This window comes from Pinus tabuliformis, chromosome Q (genome assembly GCF_031772625.1).
Source record: "Pinus tabuliformis cultivar Carrire ecotype Pingquan chromosome Q, CPIR1, whole genome shotgun sequence".
NCBI classification, from domain to species: Eukaryota; Viridiplantae; Streptophyta; class Pinopsida; order Pinales; family Pinaceae; genus Pinus; species Pinus tabuliformis.
In genome coordinates, this window is record NC_142296.1 from 783,268,735 (window position 1) to 783,294,403 (window position 25,669).

The window sequence follows — 25,669 nt, forward strand, 5'->3', positions numbered from 1 at the left end:
ATTCTAATTGCTGACACGTAAAGCATGGAGATCCAAGATTAGTATGTCAAAGTTAAAAATGAAGATGTCACAAAATCAAAAGTACAAAGCCTATGATGAGTGATACTATGATACAAGTGAGAAAGCAGTGGTGTGCTCAAGCAAATGAAGATGTCACAAAATCAAAAGTACAAAGCCTATGATGAGTGATACTATGATACAAGTGAGAAAGCAGTGGTGTGCTCAAGCATATGAATGGTGTAGTGTATCCAAAATGAGTGGCAAAGGATCCAAAGGGCAGCATAATGCAAGTTACGGTTTGAGTTTGTAGATTAGGCTCATGACAATGATAAAGTATGAGTCACACATTGTAATTATAACAAATCTACATGTCATATATTGCTTTGTAATAGTCCGGCGGTAAGACTGAGAGAGGCATGCATACCCCTTTGTTATGTGTTCCCTCTATTAGAGAGCTTTTAACACCATGGAAGAGTGTGTCATGCAGAATGGATGCACTTGGGTGGACCATATTGGTTGTAGAGTCCATAAGGTGATATTTTATATTTAGGGAGAGTTCATCGAGACGTTGGATGAAACATATATGTTAAGGACTTCCTAGTAGATTGACAGTTGCAGCGGTTGGGAACCCATGTATCACAGTAGATGGTTGTTCCTTTATATGGACGTCGACAACCTGATGAGGTCTGCATGAATAAGAAACAAGGTGTAATTTCTAGATTGGACCAGATGTATATCTTTGCTAATTGATATTAAGACAAGTAGTCATGAAGGGGGCGACCTGGAAAATATAATTCCTAGTTGTCTTTGGTGTGCTCATCAATTCTATAATGAATTTGTTCAACCTGATGAGGTCTGCATGAATAAGACACAAGGTGTAATTTCTAGATTGGACCAGATGTATATCTTTGCTAATTGATATTAAGACAAGTAGTCATGAAGGGGGCGACCTGGAAAATATAATTCCTAGTTGTCTTTGGTGTGCTCATCAATTCTATAATGAATTTGTTCATATTCTCCACGAGTTGTTTAGATATAGTTTTTTCCTATATTGTTGTGTGATTGAAATACTCTCTCAACTAACTGATTATGTGTCCAAAACAATTTCCCTATCTTAAAACAACACTTCATGTATATGCATAATATTATTTGATCAATATAATTCAGTGTGCATTATCAAAATTTAACTATCACTATTTAATATTTCATTACACATTATATGTTATCACTATTTGATCTTTTGCCATCTAATTTATGAACATGTAGACATATGTACATTAAAACATTAAATTGATCATTGTTATCACTATTTGATCTTTTGAAATCCAATTTATTAACATGTGGACATATGTACATTAAAACATTAAATTGATCATTGTTAGGCTGTTAATGCTAAATGTTGTAGGATTTACTTTTATTGAAATATCTTGATACCTGATATGTTTTTATGGAATCACAGGTCAATATCATATTAACATACATGAACTTGTGTTATAAACTAATGTATAGTTTTAATGGCAATGTAATAGCTAAAGAAGATAAATAGTAAGTGGTTAATGTTGGGGACATCCAGTGATCTATGGTGGATAGAAATTATCCTTAAACCCTTTTTTTTTTTTTTCTTTATATGCATTGTTATGATCTTAGGCATGTGTAGGCTTTTCAGGTGATATCACTATCTGACTTGATAGTTCGATGATGAAGCACCTAAAAGCAATTTTGCAATATGATCCATGATATGGTGTGGACTTTAGGTCTATTAAGAAGTGTGATGCATTTCTCACCATTTATCATATAAAACTAGAGTCATGGGAGTGGCATTAAGTCACTTTATCTTAGATGTAATGGTGATTACTAGTTTCTTATTACAGAAATTTGGTCAATATGTTGGCACTTCCACTTACATGGCTTATCTATAGTCAGGTTAATATAGTTAATGCACCAAGATAATCCAAAAGAGGAGGAATTTGACTTGGAGTATAGAAGTAGGCTAAGGAGATAAGGTGCTTTGAGTAGTTAAGAGTGTTATTATGTTTTAGTCATCTAAATATAGTGTCTATCTTATTCTCTTTTGGGTGTTAAATTCCTAGTTTATATGTGATGAAATAGAAGAAATATTTAATTCATTGAATTGTCGCAAACTAATAATTGAATTATTACTTTGCTTGTATATGTTATGCATTGGTATTATCTATTGGTTGGGAGTATATAAGAATTATACTTAGATGCATTAATAGTATGTGTATGAATTATGTATGTATATACATGTTATTATTAGTACTCATACAACTATATAAATTAAATGACTATAAATATTGATAGGCATCAAAACACTACCTCATGATACATTTCATGTTGCCAATATTATAAAAAATCATAAAAATTAACTAATTTATAAATTTATTTTAAATTATTATTATTATTATTAATTATAACTGAAATTAATATATGATTTAAACATATATAGGTTTAGAAAAACATGTAACAAGATTTTTAACCATGGAGATTCACCTCTACTTTACCATGAAGATTCTTAACCTATAAATATGCTTTGTTACAATACCATGGGCCAATACCATGTACTAATACCATATGCCCAAAAAACCATAACTAATATTCACATGACAATTTGTTTTAATTAATCAATTTAATTAAAAGGTGAGAAATGACATAACTACTTTTGATAGAAATTTCAACCTTTGATTTATGTATACTATTAAGAATATTTTAAAATATTCTATTTAGGTTAAATTCCTACTGTGGCATAATAATAATTATTAAATAAATTAAAATTATAGAATCTCTATTCCAAAATAGTGTGGTTTTATGTAATATTAAATTTAATATGAATATTAATTATTAGTTATTAAGGTTAAAGTTAAAACCTAACATTCTATTTAATGTTAATGAGTGATGATTAGTAATTAATGTAATGTTAAAACGTAATGTAAATAGAGTTATACCAACAAAAAGATGTTTGATCAATTGAAGAAAGGGATATGGATTCATATGCCAGTTTTTCACTTCCAACTCCAAAGTAGTTGACCCTCTAAGGATATATTAGTCTCATACCATTGATATAAAGCTCCTTTGTGAAGGAAATCCATTCATTTTCTAAGGATCCCTTTAGATAGAATTTGATAGGAATTAGCCAATGGACAATTGAGGAAGGCTCCTCTCTTTTGACACTATTCAAGGAGTAAAGAACTTTTTAATTTAAGACATGAATTAGATTTAAGGATAATTTATAACAACGAGCACCTCCAATAAAAGGGTTCTTTCCAAGGATAACCTGTGCACCATCCCCAACTTTCTTAGTAATCCAATTAAAAAGAAAAGGAAAAGGGTCTATCACGGGTTTCCAGATAATGGAGCACCTCATGGTAGGCTTATCACCCTATGAAAGCACTTCCATTCCAAAACCGATCCAGACCTGATCAACATAACATCATCTAAAAAAGGACATGGGTGATGAACTATTTAGGGGAGACATTAATATCTTTGATGTTTCCTTTCTGCTTTTCCTCTAGGAAAAGGAGGGGAGAGAGGAAACCCCTGTCTAATACCTCTAGAGTAGGGAAAGTTACGAAAGGGGGACCCATGATTAAAACTAATGAATTTGCAGAGGTTACGCATCCCATGATCCAATTAGTGATCTCCAAGTTAAATCTAATATACAATAGGACTAGTCTAAGGAAGGTCCAATTGACTTTATCAAAAGCCTTATTAAGATCCATTTTTAGAACTAAAGCCTTCATATTTTTTGTCTTAATAGAGTGGATAACCTCTTCCATAATGCCAATTACATCGTGAATTTGTCTCTCTGCAAGAAAACCAAATTGATTGAGGCTCATTTTCTTTGTTAATTTTTTTCTTAATTATGTTTATAATCATCTTTGAAATGCTTTTACACACCAAGTTAAAAAGTGAATAGGCCTATAGTCTAGAAAATTATTTGCGTTTGAGCTTTTTGGAATTAGGGCTATATAGGTGGCATTCATAGAAGATGAGACTTTCCCCTTTATTTTTTATTCCTATACCTATTTTCAGAGGCCAAGCCCATGAGATCGAAGAAATAAAGAAATAAAGAGTTTAATTGTCTAACCATTCCAACCTTAACTTTTATCTTTTGAGAAATGCTTTAAGACCCCTTTGATTTCTTCATAGGAGATGGGGTTGCTTATCATATCAGAATCCTTTGAGTTGAAAAGTCTGGGATATCTCTAGATGAGTTAAAGCCGAGGGAAAATATTGTTATGACCAACATCTCTAAACAAGGAATAAAAATGGGTAAGCACTGCTTTATTTTAAATATGATTGATTTGAAACAAATTTTACATCCTCCACCTTTATGGCCCAAATAGAATTTATGTTTCTTAAGTGGGTGGCATAATTATCAAATAATTTTGTATTACCATCCCCCAACTTTATCCATGTTGCTATTCTCTTCAGCCTCCATGACTCCTCAAGTCTCAAAATATGTATTTTTCTAGCTTCTAAAGAGCTCGTCCTATTAGATAACTCCACTGAGTAGTTTGTGTTAAAAAAAATCTTATGAGAGTTGATCATATACTTTCTCCAAGTCATACAGGGCATTTATGAGATCAAATTTCCTGTTATGAAACCAGCTCACAAAAAGATATAAAAGATAGATCAATGCCTTAGAATTCTGCCTCTTCGAGGGGGCAACCTCCTTTACATTACATAAATGAACAATTCTTGGATGATTCAAATGAAAAAACCTCCTTTCTATATATAGGAGTCTAAGGAGTCACAATATAACCAATCCGACCTAACAATAATAATATAAAGGCACATAAATAACAATAGAGGGATTCTACGGGGCACAGTAATAATAATATGGGGACAATAGGGGAACAACAATATTAATAAGGGATACAACTACAATAGTAATGGGGGCATCATTAGTATTATAGGGACCTAACATGCGCCTCTCCTTAAAAAAAAAGTGTTGTCCTTAACGCTTGAGTAGTTTTGGATGCTTCTGTATAAAATTCTCATCCTCCCATGTGGAATCTTCAGCGGATAAGTTCTTCCACTTGATGAGATACTCCGAAATGGATCGATTTCGTAGCTTTCGAGTTCTTGTTTCTATGACTGCTTCCGGTTCCAATATAATTTTTCCTTCCTCGTCAAGTTTTGGAAATATTGTTTGAACTGGGAGCTTGTTGCCTATAACCTTCTTTAAACATGAAACATGGAAAACTGGGTGCACTCAAGAAGCTGCAGGAAGCTCCAATTTGTATGCCATAGTACCAATCTTTTGCAACACCTTGTACGGACCATAATACTTTGGTGATAATTTATTATCCTTCTTACCTTGCTTGAGGGACATTTGTTTATATGGTTGTAGCCGTAGGAATACCCAGTCATCTACATCAAAACTTCTTTCACTACGATGTTGATCTGCTTGTTGTTTCATTCTATTCTGTGCCAACACAAGGTTATCCTTTAAGAGTTGGAGAACTTGTTGTTGATGCTCGATGTGACGTTCCACTGCTTGAACCTTAGAATTTTCTATAAAATATGATGTGATGGATGGTGGCTGATATCCATAAAGTGCCATAAATGGGGTCATTTTTGTTGCAGTATGGAAGGAAGTGTTATACCACCATTCAGCTAGAGGCAACCATTTGACCCATTATGTTTGTTTATCAGATACAAAGCAACAAAGATATCCTTCCAAACATTTGTTTACTAACTCAGTTTTCCCATCAGATTGAGGATGATAAGATGAGCTATGAGCTAACTGAGTACCAAGACAAGAAAATAATTCTGTCCAAAAATTTCAAGTAAAAATGGGATCTCTATCACTTACAATAATCTTTGGGTTTCCATGTAGCTTTTGAATTGTTTCTATAAATGCAGTAGAAACTATACTAGCTTTAAATGGACGTGATAATGCACAAAAGTGAGCATACTTGGTAAGTCTGTCAGCTACCACCATGATGACACTCTTTCCCTCAGACCTGGGTAAACCTGTGATAAAATCCATTGAAACCTCCTCCCAACATTGGCTTGGAATGGATAAAGGTTGTAATAGACCTGGTGTCTTAATTGTTTCAGCTTTATTTTGTTGGAAAACCAAACATTCTACCACAAAATATTGAATATCTGATTTAAGGCCATCCCAAAAAAATTCCTTCTTAACCCAGTGGTAAGTTTTTAAAAATCTCGAGTGCCCTCCTAAGGTAGAAGCGTGCAATTCCAGAAGAATATTTTGTTTGAGTTGGGAATTCTTACAAAGGTATAAGTGATCTTTGTACCATAACGAATCATTTTTCCAGCTAAATGTATCAGATGTACTGGAATCTTGTTGTAACTTTCGAATAAGTGCCCACACTTCTTCGTCATTCTTCCATTCTCCCCTTGCTTTGTTTATCCAATCTGGTTGGATAATAGAAATGGCGCACAACAATGCTTCCACATCCTCATCCTTTCATGAGAGTGCATCTACCACAACATTTTGCTTCCCTTTTTTGTAGATGATTTCAAAGTCATAACCCAACATCTTTGTGACCCACTTTTGTTGTTCTTCAGAGGATAATCTTTGTTCTAAAAAGTATTTAAGGCTATCATGACCCGTTTTTACCTTGAAGTGTCTTCCCATTAGGTAGGGTCGCCATTTCTTAAGTGCATGTAGTATTGCCAACATTTCCTTCTCATAAATAGCTTTGTGTAAATACTTTTCCTTGATTGGACGACTTTCGAAAGCAATGGGTCTTTCATCTTGCATTAAAACAACACCAATTCCATTTCCTAAAGCATCAAATTCCACAATAAAGGTTTTTGTGAAGTCTGGCGTAGCTAAGATTGGTGCATGGCACATTGCCTCTTTAAGATGTTCGAAGGCCTTTGTTGCTTCTGGAGTCCATGAAAATGCATCTTTCTTCAATAATGTTGTTAGAGGTGTTGCTATTTTCCCATATTTCTTAATGAACTTGCGATAATACCCTGTCAACCCGAGAAATCCTCGCAAATGTTTTATGGATGTGGGGATTTTCCATTCCTTAATGGCTTTAATTTTGCTAGGGTCTACCTTAACTCCTTCATGAGATACAATATGACCCAGATATTCCACCTCTTGTACTCCAAAGAAACATTTGGATCTTTTTGCATATAATTGTTTCTCCTCCAATAGTTGTAGCACCCTGTTACGAAGATCCAACTTGGTGAAGTAAATTGATCCATTGAATTCATCCAATAATTCGTCAATGACAGGAATGGGAAACTTATCTTTAATACTGAGCTTGTTGAGCTCCCTATAATCCGGACACATGCGCCATGATCCATCCTTCTTGTGCACCAATACTACTGGAGCAGAGAAAGAATTTTGGCTAGGTTGAATTATACCAGCCTCTAGCATTTCTGCAACCATACGTTCAATTTCACTCTTTTGGGAATAGGGATATCTGTACGGCCTGATGTTTGGAGGAACACTTCCTGGAATCAAATGAATAGCATGATCATGATCATGAATAGGTGGGAGACCTTTGGGAGTCTCAAATACCTTGGAATGATTGTCCAAGACTTTTTGGAGATCTAGAGAAATAGATGATTTCGATGTGGAAACATCTAGCGAACATAATTGTGCAATTACACCTCGTTGTTCATTTTTTAGAAGCTTTGTCATACCGTTAGAGTTGATTATCTTTCCCGGTTTCCCTGCAATACCCCTTAATTCAACTTCCTTTCCTTCCACATAAAATTTCATAAAAAGTTCTTGAAAGTTAAAAGCTATTGTACCCAAGGATTGTAGCCATTGAACTCCTAGTACAACATCAGCACCTCCCATTGGAATGGAAAGCATTGGGCTATTCAATACATATTCTCCCATTGATAGCTTGATATTATGGCACTTTCCAGAGCAATTTATTGTTCCTCCACTTGCAGCCATCATTTGACACTCTGGTGCTGGATATAGGAAGCAATTCAATTCTTTTGCTATCTTACAATGAATAAAATTGTGGGTACTTCCTGAATCAATCAACACTATTACCTTTTTCTTCTTGATATGTCCTTCTATCTTGATGGTTTGAGGAGTGGTAATTCCAGCCAATGCATTACAAGATATGGTCGGATTCATTTCTTCTTTATCTAGGCTTTGTTCCTGGAGTATATCCTCTTCTTTTGACCTTTCTTGTTCATTTTCTTCAGACTTTCTCTTCACAATCTATGTAGAATAATTTCTTCTCAGAACACTTATGACCTCTAGTGTATTTTCTATCACAACTGTAACAAAGCCCTTTTGCTCTTTTTCTTCCAATTGTTGTGGTGTGAACCTTATAGGTTGTGGAAGGCTAGGGGCAACAACACTTCCATCTTTATAGTTGTGAGTGGTAGGCTTCCTGGTTGCCATAATTTTGCTTTCCATTTTTCTTACTAACCTGAATGCCTTCTCCAATGAATCAAGTTCCCAAAGGCGAACATCACGTTGGATATTCTCCTTTAAAGTCCATATGAACACATCAATCTATGCTACTCTAGAATATTTTTTACCCTTATGTTCAATTTGTGGAACTCCTCAATGTGCTCCATCATTGAGCCCTTTTGTTTGAGACTTATCAATTGGCTAAAAAAGGTGTTGCTTTTTGTATCCTCATAATGTGCTGTCATTTCTTCCGTAAAAATTGCCCAAGTGATAATTTGTTTACGAGAGAAAAGCCATTGATACCATACAAACTGATTTGGTTCCAAATATAAAGTTGCAATATGTACCTTTTGTGTGTTTTTCACATTATTGAGATCGAAAAATTGCTCCATCTGTAGTATCCATGTTGTGGGATCCTTGCCATCAAACTTTCTCATATCGATTTTTGGAATATGGTGGGTCTTCGATCCAACATTAGAGTCTATGAAATCATGATTAACATTTCTTTTGTTCTCATCATGAGTTTCCTTTACTACCCTTTCACCATTAGTGACCATTTCTTGTAGCAACTTATTCAAATTTATCTTCAATTCTTCCATCTTATCATCCATGCCATCCATCTTAGCGTCCATGTCATTCATCTTAGCTTCCATGCCATTGATATTAGTTTCCACACCATTCATCTTAGCTTCCACGCCATTCATCTTAGCTTCCACACCCTTTATCTTAGATTCCACACCATTTATCTTAGCTTCTATTAGCTTTTGTGAGAGTGACATTTGTTGCACTTGGTCTTGTAATTTTGATATATCATGTAGCATTTCTTCCTCTTCTTCATGAGTCATGCTAGAGATTTCAGGTTGTTACTAGGTGTTTCCATTTTCTTTCTTCAGGGCATCAATTACCGATAATAATTCTTCACTATTCCCTTTGAATTCCTTCAAACTAATTTTTCAAACCAAGCTTATGCAAATATTAAAAAAATACACACCTTTTTTCACTTTGTAGGCACTCGATATTAAATCTGATGTATCTCTGTAATTTCAGATCTTTCAATTCTGAAATTGTGACCTGCAGTAGCCCTCTATGTCCTCTTTCCAATGCCACTAGTCTGATGGAATTTAGATTCTCCAAGGAAGATTTATGCACAATGTCCCAAGATGACCTGATTATATACCTTTTCACAAGAGCGAACTTGTATGAAGTGACACGTGTCACTGTTTTGACCTTCGGGTCTAAACAATATATACAGGAAACTACAGTCCGTCCTCTTTCTGTAACTTCTTACGAAATTTCAATCTTATGCTCAAAACAAAGGTTATGACGATTTTCCCAAGGTCACTTGTTTGGAATTTAATTCAGGAGTCTGCAAAAATACCAACTTCCTCATATCATATCTCCACGAATATAGCGCGAAAAGCTCTAAAATTTGAACCCGAGGTTCAACGCGATTTCGTCTCAAATGGGTTTCTTTTGTTCGCTTCTGAAACATCGTAGAAAAAAGTTATAGCGAAAATGCCACGATGACCTATTTGGAGCAACGAAACCCTAGAATCCAAACCTCTGATACCAAATGTTATGAAACCAGCTCACAAAAAGATAGAAAAGATAGATCAACGCCTTAGAATTCAGCCTCTTCGAGGGGCCAACCTCCTTTACATTACATAAATGAACAATTCTTGGATGATTCAAATGACAAAACCTCCTTTCTATATATAGGAGTCTAAGGAGTCACAATATAACCAAGCCAACCTAACAATAATAATATAAAGGCACAAAAATAACAATAGAGGGATTCTATGGGGCGCAGTAATAACAATATGGGGACAATAGGGGCACAACAATATTAATAAGGGTACAACTACAATAGTAATGGGGACATCATTAGTATTATAGGGACCTAACATTTCATTTTTTTTTCCCATTTTACAATAATCTTCTTGAGTTAGTATAAATTCTTAACTAAGGAGTCCATAGTTGATGAGAAACTAAGAGTTGAACTATTCCACGATAACTCAGAAATTAGGGATTTGAAAGAGACCTCTTCCATCCATGTGTGATTAAATTAGAAAGGCTAATAATTCTTGTGATCCTCAAAGTGTAATTCAAGAAGTATAGGAAGGCAGTATGATATTTTGTCTTGAAATATCCTTGATTTGAATCTTCCAATCTTTTTTGACACCTAACCAGCCATCAAGAATCTATTAATATACTTTTTTGTACCACACCCCCCCCAGTATTTCCATTTCTCCAAGTAGGGGCAAGGTGAAAAGGAGAGATATTATCGAGGTCATTAATCTAAAGAATCTCCAAAAAAAAATGTGGCCATGGGGTAAAAATGGGTGCAGGACCCCCAAGATTCACCAAGAAAGATAATAAAATTGAAGTCTTCGGCCAATAGGAGAGAGGGTTCTAATATAAGTCCACTCACTTTGACTTTATCCCATAAATCAGGCCTCCTCCTATAAGGCCCATATCAGTTTACCAACTTGATTAGACACAAAAATCCTTTACAACACCTTCATGAATAATTCCAACGAAAGAGGAGAAATATTGAAAGGACCTCAATTTGGGATTTGAAAGGGAGAGAAGTTCTCCCAACAATCCTACAAAGTCCATAAAGTAGGAAAACTAGCCGGGAAAAAGATGGTGGAAAGAATCCTTATCCTTTTCCCCTGGGACCATGGTCTCTTAAAGCATGATAATTGAGGGGTGATGGATGTCCACTAGTCTCTTACGGAAGATGAATTTGAGGCTCCCACAATCCCCCTTAATATTGAGATATATGACGATTATTAGGAAGAGGTCAAAGAGGGATTATGTTCTTTAAGGGCCCTAACAACATTCTTAGAGTGAACAAGTGGAGATTCACATAGCCCTCCCTAGATTACTTGATGTGAAGGACCTTCTCTTGCCAAGAATTTTTCATTGTGTTTATTTTTTTGTATAGTTACATTATGAAAAGGAGAGTGAGGTTCCTTTAGAGGAATCAAGATATAAAGGTAAGGCGATGATATTTAAAACACCCTTATAGGATTGAATAATGGAGGGAAAGATATGATCAGAAGGGGTAGGGGAGGGTTCAAATTGGGGCACAATGTTTAGGGTGGGATAGGAGCAGAAATAGAACCAGGGACTATAGTTGTAGGAGAGGTGGGATGTAGGGGATACTTCCTTTGAGGTTCGGTCTCATGTGAGAAGGGAAAGTGAATGTTGGCATGAAAAAGGGAAGTCATGGGATGACCGTTCCTCTGTAGAGCAGGGTTTCGACAAGGATCACGAGATTTTCTCTCTACCCGATTAGAAGATGAGGTTACACAGAGTTTGGACACCACATAAATAGGTGCAGGGTCTGGGAGGATGGAGATTGTAGGGTTTGGAAGATGTTTTGAAAATTTTGAAAAAGTTATAGGAGAGCATGTAATGTTTTCAAGTTGTTTGATCATAAAAGAATCCTTTGGAGAAAGATATTGAATAAGAGATGGAAAAGAGGAGAAGAAATTAGTGGTGAAATCATCTCTTCCTTGTTAGAGGTCCTCCAAAGAGGAAACGTCCAGTATGATGGAAGAAATAAGGTCCAGGTTCGATCTATCGATCTCCAATATTGATGTTGTATCATGTTCAGAAGAAGTTCAATGGATGTACATTGTTTCAGGTAGCAGTCCATTTACATCCCCCTAAACCAATTAGAGTCCATCCACATATACATCCACAAAAAAATAGGAATTAGTATGATAACGTAGCTCGATAGGGGGATTTTGGCGTCCAATATTTCCACCGTCCTCAGATATACAAGCCTCCTTTCAAATTGTGCCCAATCGCTGGGTCACACCTAGGATGGGAAATGTGGGAATTTGGAGATCTTGTTGGTCCAATACATACGCCTCAGAAAAATTGGTGCCATATTTATATAAAGCTTGATCAATTTTTTTGTATTGAAGCCTTTGTTAAGGAGGAGAATTACAAGAATTCACCACGTGCCCCACTTTTATGTAGTTTAGGAATTTGAAGGGAGTGTTCAAATAATCCAGAGGCTGGATTTTAACTTTTTCCTCCCATCTAATTTTTAGTGTCCTAAGGAGCTCCTCAGAAACATCCATATCCACTAGAACCCATATCATTCATTTGTCAACAATGATTAGGGAAACCTCCACAAGAAACAAATCTTCCAAGGGAATTTGATGTTTATGAAGACACATTTTTACCATAGCTCCAAAGGAAAACATGGCATCATGACCCATATGTTTTGGCGAGGTTGTAGCTCAATACTTGGATAGAAGGTCGGATGCTAACATTGAAGCCACAAGGAACCCTTGCCTAACACCCAAGCCTTACTAAGAATAAAATCAAGATCAATTTTTGTTAGAAAATGGAAATGGATCCATTTATGGACTAAAATTCTCATCATTGCAATGTAACCAACTAGTGGCTTCCAGGTCACCTTTATCAAGGATAAAATCTTCGCATGGGACAAGGTGATGTAATCAAAGTTACCAACGAGGGCTTGATGGGCTAGAGATTCAACCCTGTCTAAGTTTACATCTACCCCCAGGGTTAGCTCTTTCAATGTGGAAAGGCCCTTAAAAGTTTTATGAGATGCTTTTCTCCGTGCCTTTTCCCCTAATCACTTTGGATTTTTCCATGTTTCTCCTGCTCCTGACTCCCTGATGGATACATAGTAAAGTTGTTCAGTGTTGACACACTTGTTAGATGGTAGTTCCATACCCTTGGAAGCCCATGACAGGAAAGAGTGTTGTTTTTTAGGCCCACAGTAAGTTGGAAACCCTAGCTCCTTAAGAAAGTAACCCTAGTTCCAAAATAATTTTAATATACATCCATTACATAGATTTCCAACTGATGGTCACATGGAAAAACTTCTCATAGAAAAACATAATAAGGAAAAAGAGGTAGTGTGCTACAAGGTTTCATAGATATCAAGCGTCTAAAAAATTCCAAGTAAAATATTTTGAGCCATGTAGAATGCTCAAGGCCTGGCCTTATCTAAACCCTTATGGAGATTTCACTTTGTCCCACTTTAGTTCTATATCACTAACTTGAAAATGATTTGCCACACAGTGCATGTTTATTGAACCATTACTTAACAATTTTCTAGTGACCTACACTTTTTTGTTTGGTTTTATTTATGTCCTCTTTTAAATTCAACAAAGTCCCAATTTTATTTTGTATTGTTGCTAAGAACTTACCACTTTTTTCTTATTATGATTGCAAAGAAGGTAGAAATATGTTAGATGGTAAAATTGTCTCTTTTTTATATATCAAAAAGTATGGTGATGTGCCAAATAGTACATTACACATAATTAACCCATAATGTGTTGGAGATTAAATTATGATTGATAATCTTGATCAAGTTTTTGTTTGTTGATTCAAAGAAAACATTCCCTTAGTAATAATAGCTAGCTTAAAAGCATAAGGAAAATCCTTTCCTGGTTACATCTACTAATGAAAAGTATGATACAATATCAAATAATAGTATAGATGGGACACAAAGCCTAGCGATGATATGTTTTTACAAGAATTGAATCATTGTCATGTGATTGAAATTTATTACTGTAACTTTTTTTACAATGTGAAGGAATTTATTGGAATCAATATGTGCTCGTGTTTCTTTGAGGAGTTAGGATTAATATTTACCATTACATCGAATCCCCATTTCTCAAAAGGTTATCAATAGCAAAAATGTTGCAATGATATCACTAGTTTTTTTCGTTTTAATCCCTTCTTGCACATTTTTGACATATTCAACACTATTGTACATGTGCATGCACATATTAGAATAACATTGGTTATTAGTGCCCAACTTTTAAAACCTAATGTGTGGTGGTATGTCCAAATGATCACCTATTGAACCATGATGTAAATTAATGAATACTTTCTCAATATCATTGTCCTCCAAAACATCTCAATAACATGTTGTCATAGTTCTTCCTATAAATAATTATGTTGACTAGATAGTGTTGAATAAATTTCAATCTTAATGCTATTCATTTCTTTACAGCTAGGTGACTCGGACTAGATCCATGTTGCAAATAGTGTTTGAAAACATGATATCATGAATTTGTCTATAGGTACAAAAAGGACATTAGTTGTAAAAAAATATTCTTCCAAACCACTTTGTCAGTGTAAGCTTGATCTTAAGCTCTGACTTCTAGTTTTCCTTAGAATCCTTGTGCTTGAACTATGGTTGTAAGTTTAATATCTATATTATATTCCTAGAAAGCCATCATCTAGTTCCTACACTATCACCGAGTTCCTTCTTCGTAAATATAAATCTCATAACTGAATGTGGAACAATAACTTTTTTATGTCTATTTAGAACATAAAGTTTGAGTTATTTCACTACTTTGACTACAACTTATGCTTGTTTTTCAACTTCCAAATAATTTAGTTCAACACCTTGTAGTCTGATGCTCATAATTTTTTTTACAAATTCACTCCCTTCTTCATCCTTCTAAGTGAGCACAACATCAAGGGAGTGGTCAGATTCAAATTTATGGAGATAAAAATATTTTCTCAAGCCTATATTGCTCAAGGATGGAGTGGCATCAATAACTATCTTGATTTCCTCAAAAGTTCCTTTGCCAAGCTTATCATATTAAAATATTACATCTTACTTCATCATCTTTTATAGGGATTTAATGATCTCAATAATCATAGATGTATCAACTTATGAAATTAATATTCCTAGAAAAGGATTACATCAATTTCTTATTACATGTTAGTGGAATTTGCATGGCTTTTGTTCTTTATAGATCTACTAATATTTCATATTTTGAAATGATATTCCCAAACAATTTTATTTTTGCAAGAAAGAAAATGTTCTTGGAATTTAGTTAGGTCCATATTTTCTGCACCTATCAAACATTTGATTCAATTGTCATACATGATCAAAGAACCTCTTCTATTAAATGTTGACATTGTATATATAAAAACCATGCTTTGATTAACAAGGTTGTTGAAAGCTATAACTTTCACATATTGTAAAGTGGCATTGGCATTTATTAGTCGAAATGACTTCCATTTAGATGTGTACTTTTATGTGTCCCATTTGTTCTTGAAAGTGGTTTTCAATCTATCCTCATTAGAATAAGAACCTAATTCTATCCCAAAGAAAAGTGGCATTAACATTCACTAGTAAAATGACTTCCATTTAGATGTGTATTTTTATGTGTCCCATTTGGTCTTGAAAGTTGTTTTCAATCTATCCTCATTAGAAATAAGAACCTAATTGTATCCCAAAGATCCATCCAAGAATGAGAGCATTTTGAAACCTATTAATAGCTACAAATTTACTATTTCCTAAATCTTTGTTAGCAATCATAACATTGTATAACTACCATAGAATTATGAGAAACATCACCTCACCACCTTCAATTATATGAAGGAAATTAATTTCTTTATGAAATAAATAGGTTAAGCTAGAAAATAGTTTCCAAAAAAAACTTCCAATTCTTTTTTGAGTTTGGTTCCTCCTTGAAATTCCATGACCATGTATGTCATGTTCCCTTCCTAACTTATTTATTAACCTTTTCACTTACTATTTTAAATTCAACCTTGGATTGAAAATGTATTTATTTAATAGTTTATTAATCTCTATTAAGATTTCATTATTTTGGAATATCCTTGTCACCCAAAATGCCTTCTATTGAATTATCTTAATTTTTATTACGATGTTTTAGATTCATTATTTTTAACTTCTCAAGCAGTAAGGGAATCTTTGAACAAAAATATTAACAGATATCATATCAAATTCTTGATTCTGTGCAATATTAGAAATTTAGATATGATATCAAATTCTTGATCTTTAACAAAAATATACAGTCAAGTTGTGCAATATTAGAAATTTAGACATCATATCAAATCCTTGATTCTGTGCAATATTAGAAATTTAAATATTATATCAAATCCTGCTGCTTACTGCCCTCACTACTTATGCGTTTTAATAATACTGATCACCTATCATCATTGTTTTTTTCTTTTTCGGTTTCACACGCACTTCTGTCACAAGAAACGCAGGCAAACAAATATAGAAACGCAGGCTACGGGTGTGCTTTAATTATGATAAACTCCTATGTTGAGATTATGCGCAGGACGGTTCTGAAAACAAATTACAGGTCGATTCCAAATGAAAAGCACCTCATATTTTTGAAACACGCACTTCTGTCACAAGAAACGCAGGCAAACAAATATAGAAACGCAGGCTACGGGTGTGCTTTAATTATGATAAACTCCTATGTTGAGATTATGCGCAGGACGGTTCTGAAAACAAATTACAGGTCGATTCCAAATGAAAAGCACCTCATATTTTTGAAACACGCACTTCTGTCACAAGAAACGCAGGCAAACAAATATAGAAACGCAGGCTACGGGTGTGCTTTAATTATGATAAACTCCTATGTTGAGATTATGCGCAGGACGGTTCTGAAAACAAATTACAGGTCGATTCCAAATGAAAAGCACCTCATATTTTTGAAACACGCACTTCTGTCACAAGAAACGCAGGCAAACAAATATAGAAACGCAGGCTACGGGTGTGCTTTAATTATGATAAACTCCTATGTTGAGATTATGCGCAGGACGGTTCTGAAAACAAATTACAGGTCGATTCCAAATGAAAAGCACCTCATATTTTTGATCCATATGATCCAGCTTATAAGAACGGCCTGCTGCTTGTAAAGAATAACCTCCTCATTCCAGCACGAACTACCCCGGGACCCTCACTAGCGTTCGTGCCCCTTCCCAACCATTAGCCCCACCAATCCACGCCCTGTTAAAATACCAAATTACACAGACCACTCAGCTTCTCTGTTCCACACTCTTTTCTCCTTTTTGTCTGCATTTCGATCCCTTTGCCCTGCTGCGGAAATGTTCAAAAACAGGTTACGAGAGTACGCCCAGAAGAATTCTTTGCCTTTGCCAGTTTACACCACCGTAAATGAAGGCCAAGACCATCTTCCTGAGTTCAAATGCAGTGTGACAGTGAACGGCGCACGATATGATTCGCCCCCTGGATTTAAATATAAGAAGGAAGCAGAGAACGCCGCCGCTCAGGTAGCGGTTGAAGATTTGCATATCCAGTTTAAAGTAAGATTTGCATATGCGATTTCCTTCTATTGTATAACGAAAATCATTATAAATTCCGATCCTTATTTTTTCATGAATTAAATTCTGAACATTTTCCTCTGCCATTTTGTGGAAGTATGGATATGGCTTGTTTAATATTATACTGCTCAGTACTCTTTCGGCACAGTATGTACCATAAAGATATCTACATCCTTATTTATGCATTTCCCGGAATGATAACTGAACATTTTCCTCTGCCATCCTGTGGGAGGCTGGAGCATGGAGATGGCTTCTTGTTATATATCATACTGCTCGGTACTCCTTCGGCACAGCATGTGCCACAATGATATCTTAATATCCTTATTTTATGCATGTGCCACAATGATAACTGAAAATCCATATTTATGGGCCACAACATGTCATAATGAGCTAGATGTGATGAGTTCCATTTGATCAGAGGTCAAGTGGTGAACAAGTCTTAGCATGTATCCTCGAACACTCGAGACCTTTGTCAATCTGGTAAAGAGTTTGTTCATTCGTTACCAAACCTAATGAGTTTGAATATGTTGGAGGATTGTAAATCTGTTTGTCTTATTTTTGATGACCAAGCAGGAGACAAAACTACTCAAGAACGTGCTCAACGAGTTTGCTGTAAAAAAGAACATTCCACTTCCTACGTATCAATTTACAAAGGAAGGAATTGCACACTGCCCAACTTTTACGGCAACTGTAGAGATTAACGGGGAGTCGTACACCGGAGCTCCTTCAAACAATAAGAAGGAGGCCGCAAGAAACGCTGCATATGAAGCAATCCGATCAATTCGCACCCAAGATTGTGAGTTGCTGTAGATAGAAAACAAATTATTTGCATTCTCCTTAGTTATCCCTATGTAATTTGTAACATTGTTAGTTTCCTTCTCTCCATTGTGCTATTTAGATTTGTTGATGCCACTGATCCATTAGATTCTCTTTTCAGGCAATTCTTTTCCACAGATTGAACTTCATGATGAAACCAAACAAAAGGATGTTCCTACTGTTCCAGAAAAGATAAATGTGGAGAACCCATGTGAAGTTGGAGGGGCTTCAGAAGTTTGATTGTTGCTGTGTAGTATATAACGAATATGTTGTTTCTGTTCTGTTCTGGGCCTCTGGCAAATTAGGAAAATCATTATAAATTCTTATCCTTATTTTTTCATGAATTAAATTCTGAACATTTTCCTCTGCCATTTTGTGGAAGTATGGATATGGCTTGTTTTATATTATACTGCGCAGATTCTCTGTTTTATAGGAAAATCATTATAAATTCTTATCCTTATTTTTTCATGAATTAAATTCTGAAAAATGTTGAAAAATTAAATAGAGAAATCATATTTGTAGTGTTTTGGTTGTATAACTTCTACTAACTCATCTCTCACTAGGCGGACAACAATAATGATGGGTAATAGACTTATTTCAAGTGTGTGAATGCTTTTTTTGGAATTGAAAAATTCTTTTAGAGTAGCTTTGGGTAGAGTCTTGTTTTCAGATTGTAGATAAGAGGGAAACTTACAACTAATGGTTCAGGGATATATGACTTTCAAATGGCATTGATTCTTTGTATATATCTATGTACTTAATTAAGTTTTACAATTTATACATTTAAATTTTTTAATGATGTTTTTGTGTTTCTGTTTGCACTGTTTGAATTGAATGGATTTTGTATTTACCAATTTTCAATGTGTTTATGAAGAATTGGCAAATTTGAGTATTTTTCAAAAAGAATAAACAGTGTGATCTCACCACAAATATCCTTTCCTTGTTTGGCAGATGTGGACAAATATTTCTTATTTCTTTGTTGAACTCAAGCTTTCTATTTTTTCAAGGGAATGAATAAGTTTTCTATTTTTTCAAAGGAATATAAAGATTGCAATTGTGCTACAGATTTTTCTAACAGAACTTGAAATGTCTTTTCCTTGTTTGGCAGATGTGGACAAATATTTTTTATTTCTTTGTTGAACTTAAGTTTTCTATTTTTTCAAGGGAATGAATAAGTTTTCTATTTTTTCAAGGGAATGAATAAGTTTTCTATTTTTTCAAAGGAATATAAAGATTGCAATTTTGCTACAGATTTTTCTAACAGAATTTGAATGAGTCTTTTCTAAAAAGAATGAAATGATTGTGATCTTTTTTATGAAAAATAAAGTTCTATGATTATGATTTTTTTCGTGGTTGTGTAGGGCACATCTTCAAGCACATAATGTTTCATTGAATATATTTTTTTATATATATATATATATATATATATATATATATATATATATATATATATATATTATATTGCAATAAATGTTGGCTTGTTGGTTCAATAAAAAGTTGTTGTTATTACTCTGTGTTTATATTTATGTAATGTTTCTGAACAATAAATGGGAGCAGGGACAAGAAGCAAAATAGCTTAAGAATATTTGATTTAAAAAATTAGATAAAAAATAAGTTTAAATGTATAATATATAATTAACATATAAATGTATAATATATGAATAACATGATGATTACATTAATTAGTATCCTTAGCATTTTATACGTGTCAAGGCGATATTTGATGTAATGTAACTTCTCATAATTATATCAACATCTTAATTTTTTTTGTATAGGCATATATATTATAAATTATGTGTCTTTATTTTTTGTTTTTTAATACTACATAAAATATCGTTCTTTTTTGGAAATGTTTTGTCCTCTAACAATCTTGGGTGATTTTGTTTTTCATTTTGGAGTCATTTTGATTATGGGCTTGTGCTTGAATACTTTCATTTGAATTTCATAAATTGTTTTGGGAAATTTGTGGCATAGGTTTTTATTTGCATTATCATTTTGTTTCTAACACCATGTCAATCTGATCAAGTGGTAGAGCACAACATTTAGTTTGTAATTCTAGGCTTCATATTTATATGTAAACTTCAGAGCACCAACTTATTCCTTTGATTTGTTGATCACCAACAAACATAACAATGGGATTTTTCATAGACTACATAAAAAGATCTAATTGTTTTGTGAGATTAATATTCACAAAAGTGTGTTTATTTCCAAAAGTTTTGAAAATAGTGATGCCTTTATTCTTTATTCTTCCCTTTGGTTTCAATATCATTTGTTCCATTTTTTCTTAGAATTGTTGCAAGTGGTATTGTGGGGTTCTTGTTGTGAATGCTTTAGCTATATTGATGGTTCCTTAAGTGAGATATGTATCTTACTATAGATGGTTTCTCATTTTCATTTTTCCATATAACTTTATTACAATTTCTCGTGTTTTTTTTCTCGTTCTTTCTTTCTACTTGATTGTTGTAAATATCTTTTATGATTTTTCATCTTCGTCAAAGTTTAACATGTCTACTTTACTGGATACCTCTTGTTCTTTTCATTTATAATTTTGCAATGATATAATTGATTGGACCTAAAATTTAATTCTTATCCCATCTACAATAATTGTTTTCCTTCTCTTTCTTTTCATTGGAGTTGCTAATGGAGGTGTATGATTCTCTTTCAATTTCAAATTTATGCGACTTGCAATTATTTTTGTGTTTGGTGATCGCTTGTTTCTACAATATTGGAATTTGTCCTCCCTTCATTATTAGAGTTCCAAACTATAATTATTGTTCAACGTTGATAGGGTGGAAGTTTTTGCTAATTTTCAATATTTTTTTACATATTTATTAATAATAATAGGTAGATACTATATTAATCAAAGTTTGTGGTAAATGTATGTGACAAAATTACAAAAATGAACTTTCTAACATTGTCAATTTGCCAAAACAGAGGGCACTAGTTTATAGCATACATCAAGAACTATTAGATAGGAAATCAATGTTTCACAAAAAAACCTTATAGTTTAAATATATAGTATATCACGAGACTTTGATAGATTTTACAATACATCAAATTCAACTTGCTTCATGTAGATTATCGATGATCTCAATTGATACTTGATTAGGCTTAGGGGCTTGCCCATTTAAATTTGGGAACTAAATGGTGGATTGTTTTATATTTTCCAATCCAAAATTTGTTGTTAGAGCTAAATTATGGTACTCGAGCTAATGTTCCAAAGAAAGGCAATCAAATTTGTGGTTGAGCAGATCACATCTTTCTTCTATCTGTTGTATGATTTGCTATCGTTGAATTAGGGTTTACATGGTTGTCTCCATCTAAGATACTAAATTGACATCCTCAACTTCAAGTTGCCTAACCCAACGTTGCAAAACATCCATTGTTTCCTCATTGTTAGAGAAACATCCACATCTAAATTTCACAACTATCCATTGAAGAAATTGTGATGAGAGGATCACACTTTGATAGAGGAAGATCCAAAGCAATTGTAAGACAACGAATATGTCGAATAAAGGGAAGGTGTGGAACTGGAATATCAATATGCACGTAATATGATCTCAAGGATTTCTCAAATTTGAACTATTGACATTGTTCGATCGTCTCCGTGGCATCATTATCATCCATAGTTACAACCCTCATTGTATAATGATGAAGCATTTGCATGGAGAGATCCATCACTCAAAGAGAAATCCCACCATGAGACTAATTTTTTATTTATGGAAATGGCATAAATTGGAGGGTGAAGTATGCCATAAAGTAATGCAAGAGTACTTGTCTTAATTACTTATTTCAATAAACTTGAATGTGAGCCACATGCTTATCAATTAAATGCGTAATGAACATGGTGTGGAACATTATGATATTGATTGGTAATATAACTTGGAGCTAATAATAATTTCACTTTGTTTTCCTTGCGATTTGTTTGTTGGCAAAAAAATCTGCTTACATATTGTTGCCTCTTTAACACATGATAATATTTAATAGTGGGTATATAACTCAATACATATAGAGTTTGTTTGAAGATTGAACCTAATTTAGAGTCTTGAGAAGTGCTTTCTTGTATATGCTTTCTTATATATTCCAAGCGTGCAAATGGATTTTACCATTGTTAACCAAACCACTCAAAATTCTAATAAAAAGATTCAAAATTTCCTTGAATTGAGATGTAATAATGAAGGAAGCCCCACCTATCAAGATAATATCATTAGTGATATGTTTTTGACTCTTGACTATTTCATGTTCTATCTTTCGGCTCAAGGATTTAGCCATTAGAATATACATAAGCAATGATAAAGGGAATCCTCATTGTAAACCCCTGGTTGCTATAAAGAACATTGTAGACTATTTGTTTACTAAAGCAGCAACCCACAGGTTACTTATATAGGTTGTGTCCAATGAATGCAATTGGATTCAAAGCCAAATTTATGAATCATTTCAAACAAAAAAACTATGCTTGAATTGGTTAAAGGAATTTTCCATGTCAAATTTGATTATGATCCCCTTTTACCCTCTAGTTCTGTTGAAGTAAATGGCTTTCTGTGCTAAAATTATATTCTCTATTATTTTCATTTTCCCCACAAGGCCATTTGGTTATTCGAGATAATTTTGTGGAGTAGACTTTTCAATCTATTGCACAATGTAATTTCCCTAAATCTCAAGAAAGAAGAAGGATTTACCTCTTTCAGAATCAACACTAAAATGTTGAAATCATTTGGAGTAGGAATTTTATTTGGTTCTAAATCATTTATTACTTCCACAACTTCCTCTTTAGTAATAACTTGAGCTAATCTTGCATCATCCTTTTGACTAGTTAGTGTAGGGATATGTTCTAGCATACTTTCTGTATCCCTTCTAGTAACACTCCCTTTTTAAGAGTACAAACTTCATAATGCTTGAATACCATTTGTTTGATTTTTGTCTCTCTTCCATCCCTCTTGATTTACTTAAAATTATTTAAAAAAAAACCTTGCTTTTTCTTGTTTATGAAATAATTTCTTATTTTGATCTCCTATCCATAGCCACAAACTTCTAGATTTTAGCCTCCAATTTTCTTCCTTTGCTCACACGCTACCTAATAATGATGAAAATTTCCTTTTCCTCGGTGGGTAGAGCTTGAATGACTTGTTCATTCTCCATTTTATTTTGAACAAACACTGGCTTTTCATTCAATGTACTAATCACCTGATCAAGTGATAAAAAATGGAACTTGGTCCATATCTTCAATCCATACTTGGTGGCTCTAAGATTTTACTCTTAAATATGGAGAATGGAGCCAATCATCGACTAGCTATAAGTTTAGGAAACTATGTCAAAATAGGAAGAATCATGAATCCAAAGTGGATTAAAATGAAAAGGGATGGGACCATAGTATGAAGAATTCAAAAAGGAGAGGGAAATTGGGTTATGATCAAATCCAATCCAGGGGATGACTTGGGATGACTGTGTTGAATTTGTAACTATGGCCGGTCTTCATAATCTACTCATGGTCACTTGATGTAATTATATTTATCATTGTAAAGCATATTTCTAAATGCTTGAGTCAAAGGAAAATTTATTTTGAGTCAAAGTCCCATTGCGGCTTTTAAAAGATATAAATTTGAATTTTTGAAATGTAATTTTTGGCCCCAAAAGTGACAAGTCGGTTTCCCTCCAAGTCAAGTTGTCCTTGGCTAGACATGTATTTTCACCCTAGACATACTGCTATATAAAGGTAGCTCGAGCTCCTCATTTGGTAGATTCACATTCCCCACTGAAGACAACTTCTGGGAAAGAGAAGGAGGGCAAAAAGGATGCAGAAGGACAAAGAAAGAAGGACAAGTTTCACCCTCTCCTCTCTCATCAAATCACACAAGTGGATATGAGTCTCTCTCTATGATTCACATCTTTTTGGGGCAACAACATTAGGAGGGCCACCTTTTTTTGGGTTACTAGGCAACTTCAGGACGACCGAAAATTTATGGATTAGGCATGCTGAACAAAGTGCAAGATCAGTTTGGGTGACTTGACTTGGAGGAGAATACCAGGTTTGACCATAGGTTTAGGCGTGTCTCTTATTGAACAAGAAGAATTTCTTTATTGAAAGGGTTCCTGGGTTTTTCCCCGTAGTGTGTTTTCCTAGGGTATATCTTGTCACCATTTTGTGCAGTGTGATCTCTACTGTTCTACTATTGAATATTTGAAGTATAATTTCTAAATGATATATTGAAATAAGATAAAATAATATCTACATCAAATTTAATTATCAGAATTCAGAAATATTGTGCTAACCTTGCACTAGAAAAATCAAGATGGGATCAAAGCATTGGTGACAAAAGGAAGGAATATTGAGATCAATTTTACAGAAAACTTAGAGAGAATTCTATTGAAGTCCTCTTATACATTGGAATCTATGGTTTCCTCCATGAAATTCGAAAACAAGTTAGAGAGAGCATCAAACTTCACGGCTTGGAAATTCAAGATAGATCTTAGCTAAAAACAAAGTATTGGATATTTTGAAGGGAGAGACTATTGAACCATCCGATGTAGCTCGAAAAGAGAAGTTCAAGGAAGATGATATTATTTCCATGAGTCTAATAGTGGAACTCGTTAGAGATCATCTCATTCCTTACACTACACATCATGATACCTCCAAGAAGATGTATGATGCCTTAATAAATCTGCAACATGCCGACCCTCCAAGAGTGTCTGGTATGTGTGGCCGAATTCTGGGTCGCTTTTGTAGAGAAGTGGCCAATCAGCAGTCTCGTGCCCACAAGAGTTGAGCACGGTGGTTAGTGCCATGATCGGTGGCCGACTGAGGCAATCTGCAACATTATTGGTGCTGCCCTTTTTATACTTGATATTCAAGTGAAACTGTTGCAGGTATGTAGACCACTTCTGATGGCGATCATTCTGCAATTTCCCTTGGGTCTGTATGAACTGCAGAGGTCGGTGGTCTGTGTGGATGACCGTTTCCTTCCCCAAAATGTAATGCTTCCATTGTCGGCAGGCCTGTACAATGGAATACATCTCTTTATCATAAGTGGGGTACTTCCGGACTGTGTCTGAAAGTGTTTCACTGTGATATGCCACTGGATGTCCATGTTGAGTAAGGACTGCCCCAATAGCATAGTCAGAGGCATCTGTCTCGACCTCAAATGGTTGTTGTAAATCTGGTAACGCGAGCACTGGTGCCGTGCAGAGGCGATCCTTCAATTCCCTGAATGCCTTCTGTTGAGATTCAGACCAAAAGAATTTTGCTTTCGCCCCGCCCTTGGTGACTTGACTCAAGGGCCAAGAAATATGAGAAAACCCCAACACAAACCTGCGGTAGAAGTTGGCAAGACCTAGAAAGCTGCG

The 25,669-nt window shown here is 34.4% G+C and overlaps 1 protein-coding gene and 1 long non-coding RNA gene across 3 annotated transcripts in view; one reads left to right on the plus strand and one right to left on the minus strand.

Annotated features, from left to right (window-relative positions):
* LOC149221822 (uncharacterized) overlaps window positions 1-25,669 on the minus strand; it is a 150,683-nt gene that overhangs the window by 87,813 nt on the left and 37,201 nt on the right. The gene's annotated exons all lie outside the window — the stretch shown is intronic.
* LOC149221824 (double-stranded RNA-binding protein 6-like) lies at window positions 17,276-18,628 on the plus strand. The gene is made up of 2 exons (XM_089383666.1): window positions 17,276-17,494; window positions 18,086-18,628. Exons 1-2 carry the CDS (start codon window positions 17,276-17,278, stop codon window positions 18,320-18,322), a joined length of 456 nt encoding a protein of 151 aa, XP_089239792.1. The 3' UTR covers window positions 18,323-18,628.

Bases quoted from the DNA above. Each gene is read 5' to 3' on its own strand.
- LOC149221824 (XM_089383666.1), top strand. From the start codon at position 17,276: ATGTTCAAAAACAGGTTACGAGAGTACGCCCAGAAGAATTCTTTGCCT. The intron at 17,495-18,085 runs GTAAGATTTGCA...ATGACCAAGCAG, and splicing joins ATTTGCATATCCAGTTTAAA to GAGACAAAACTACTCAAGAA.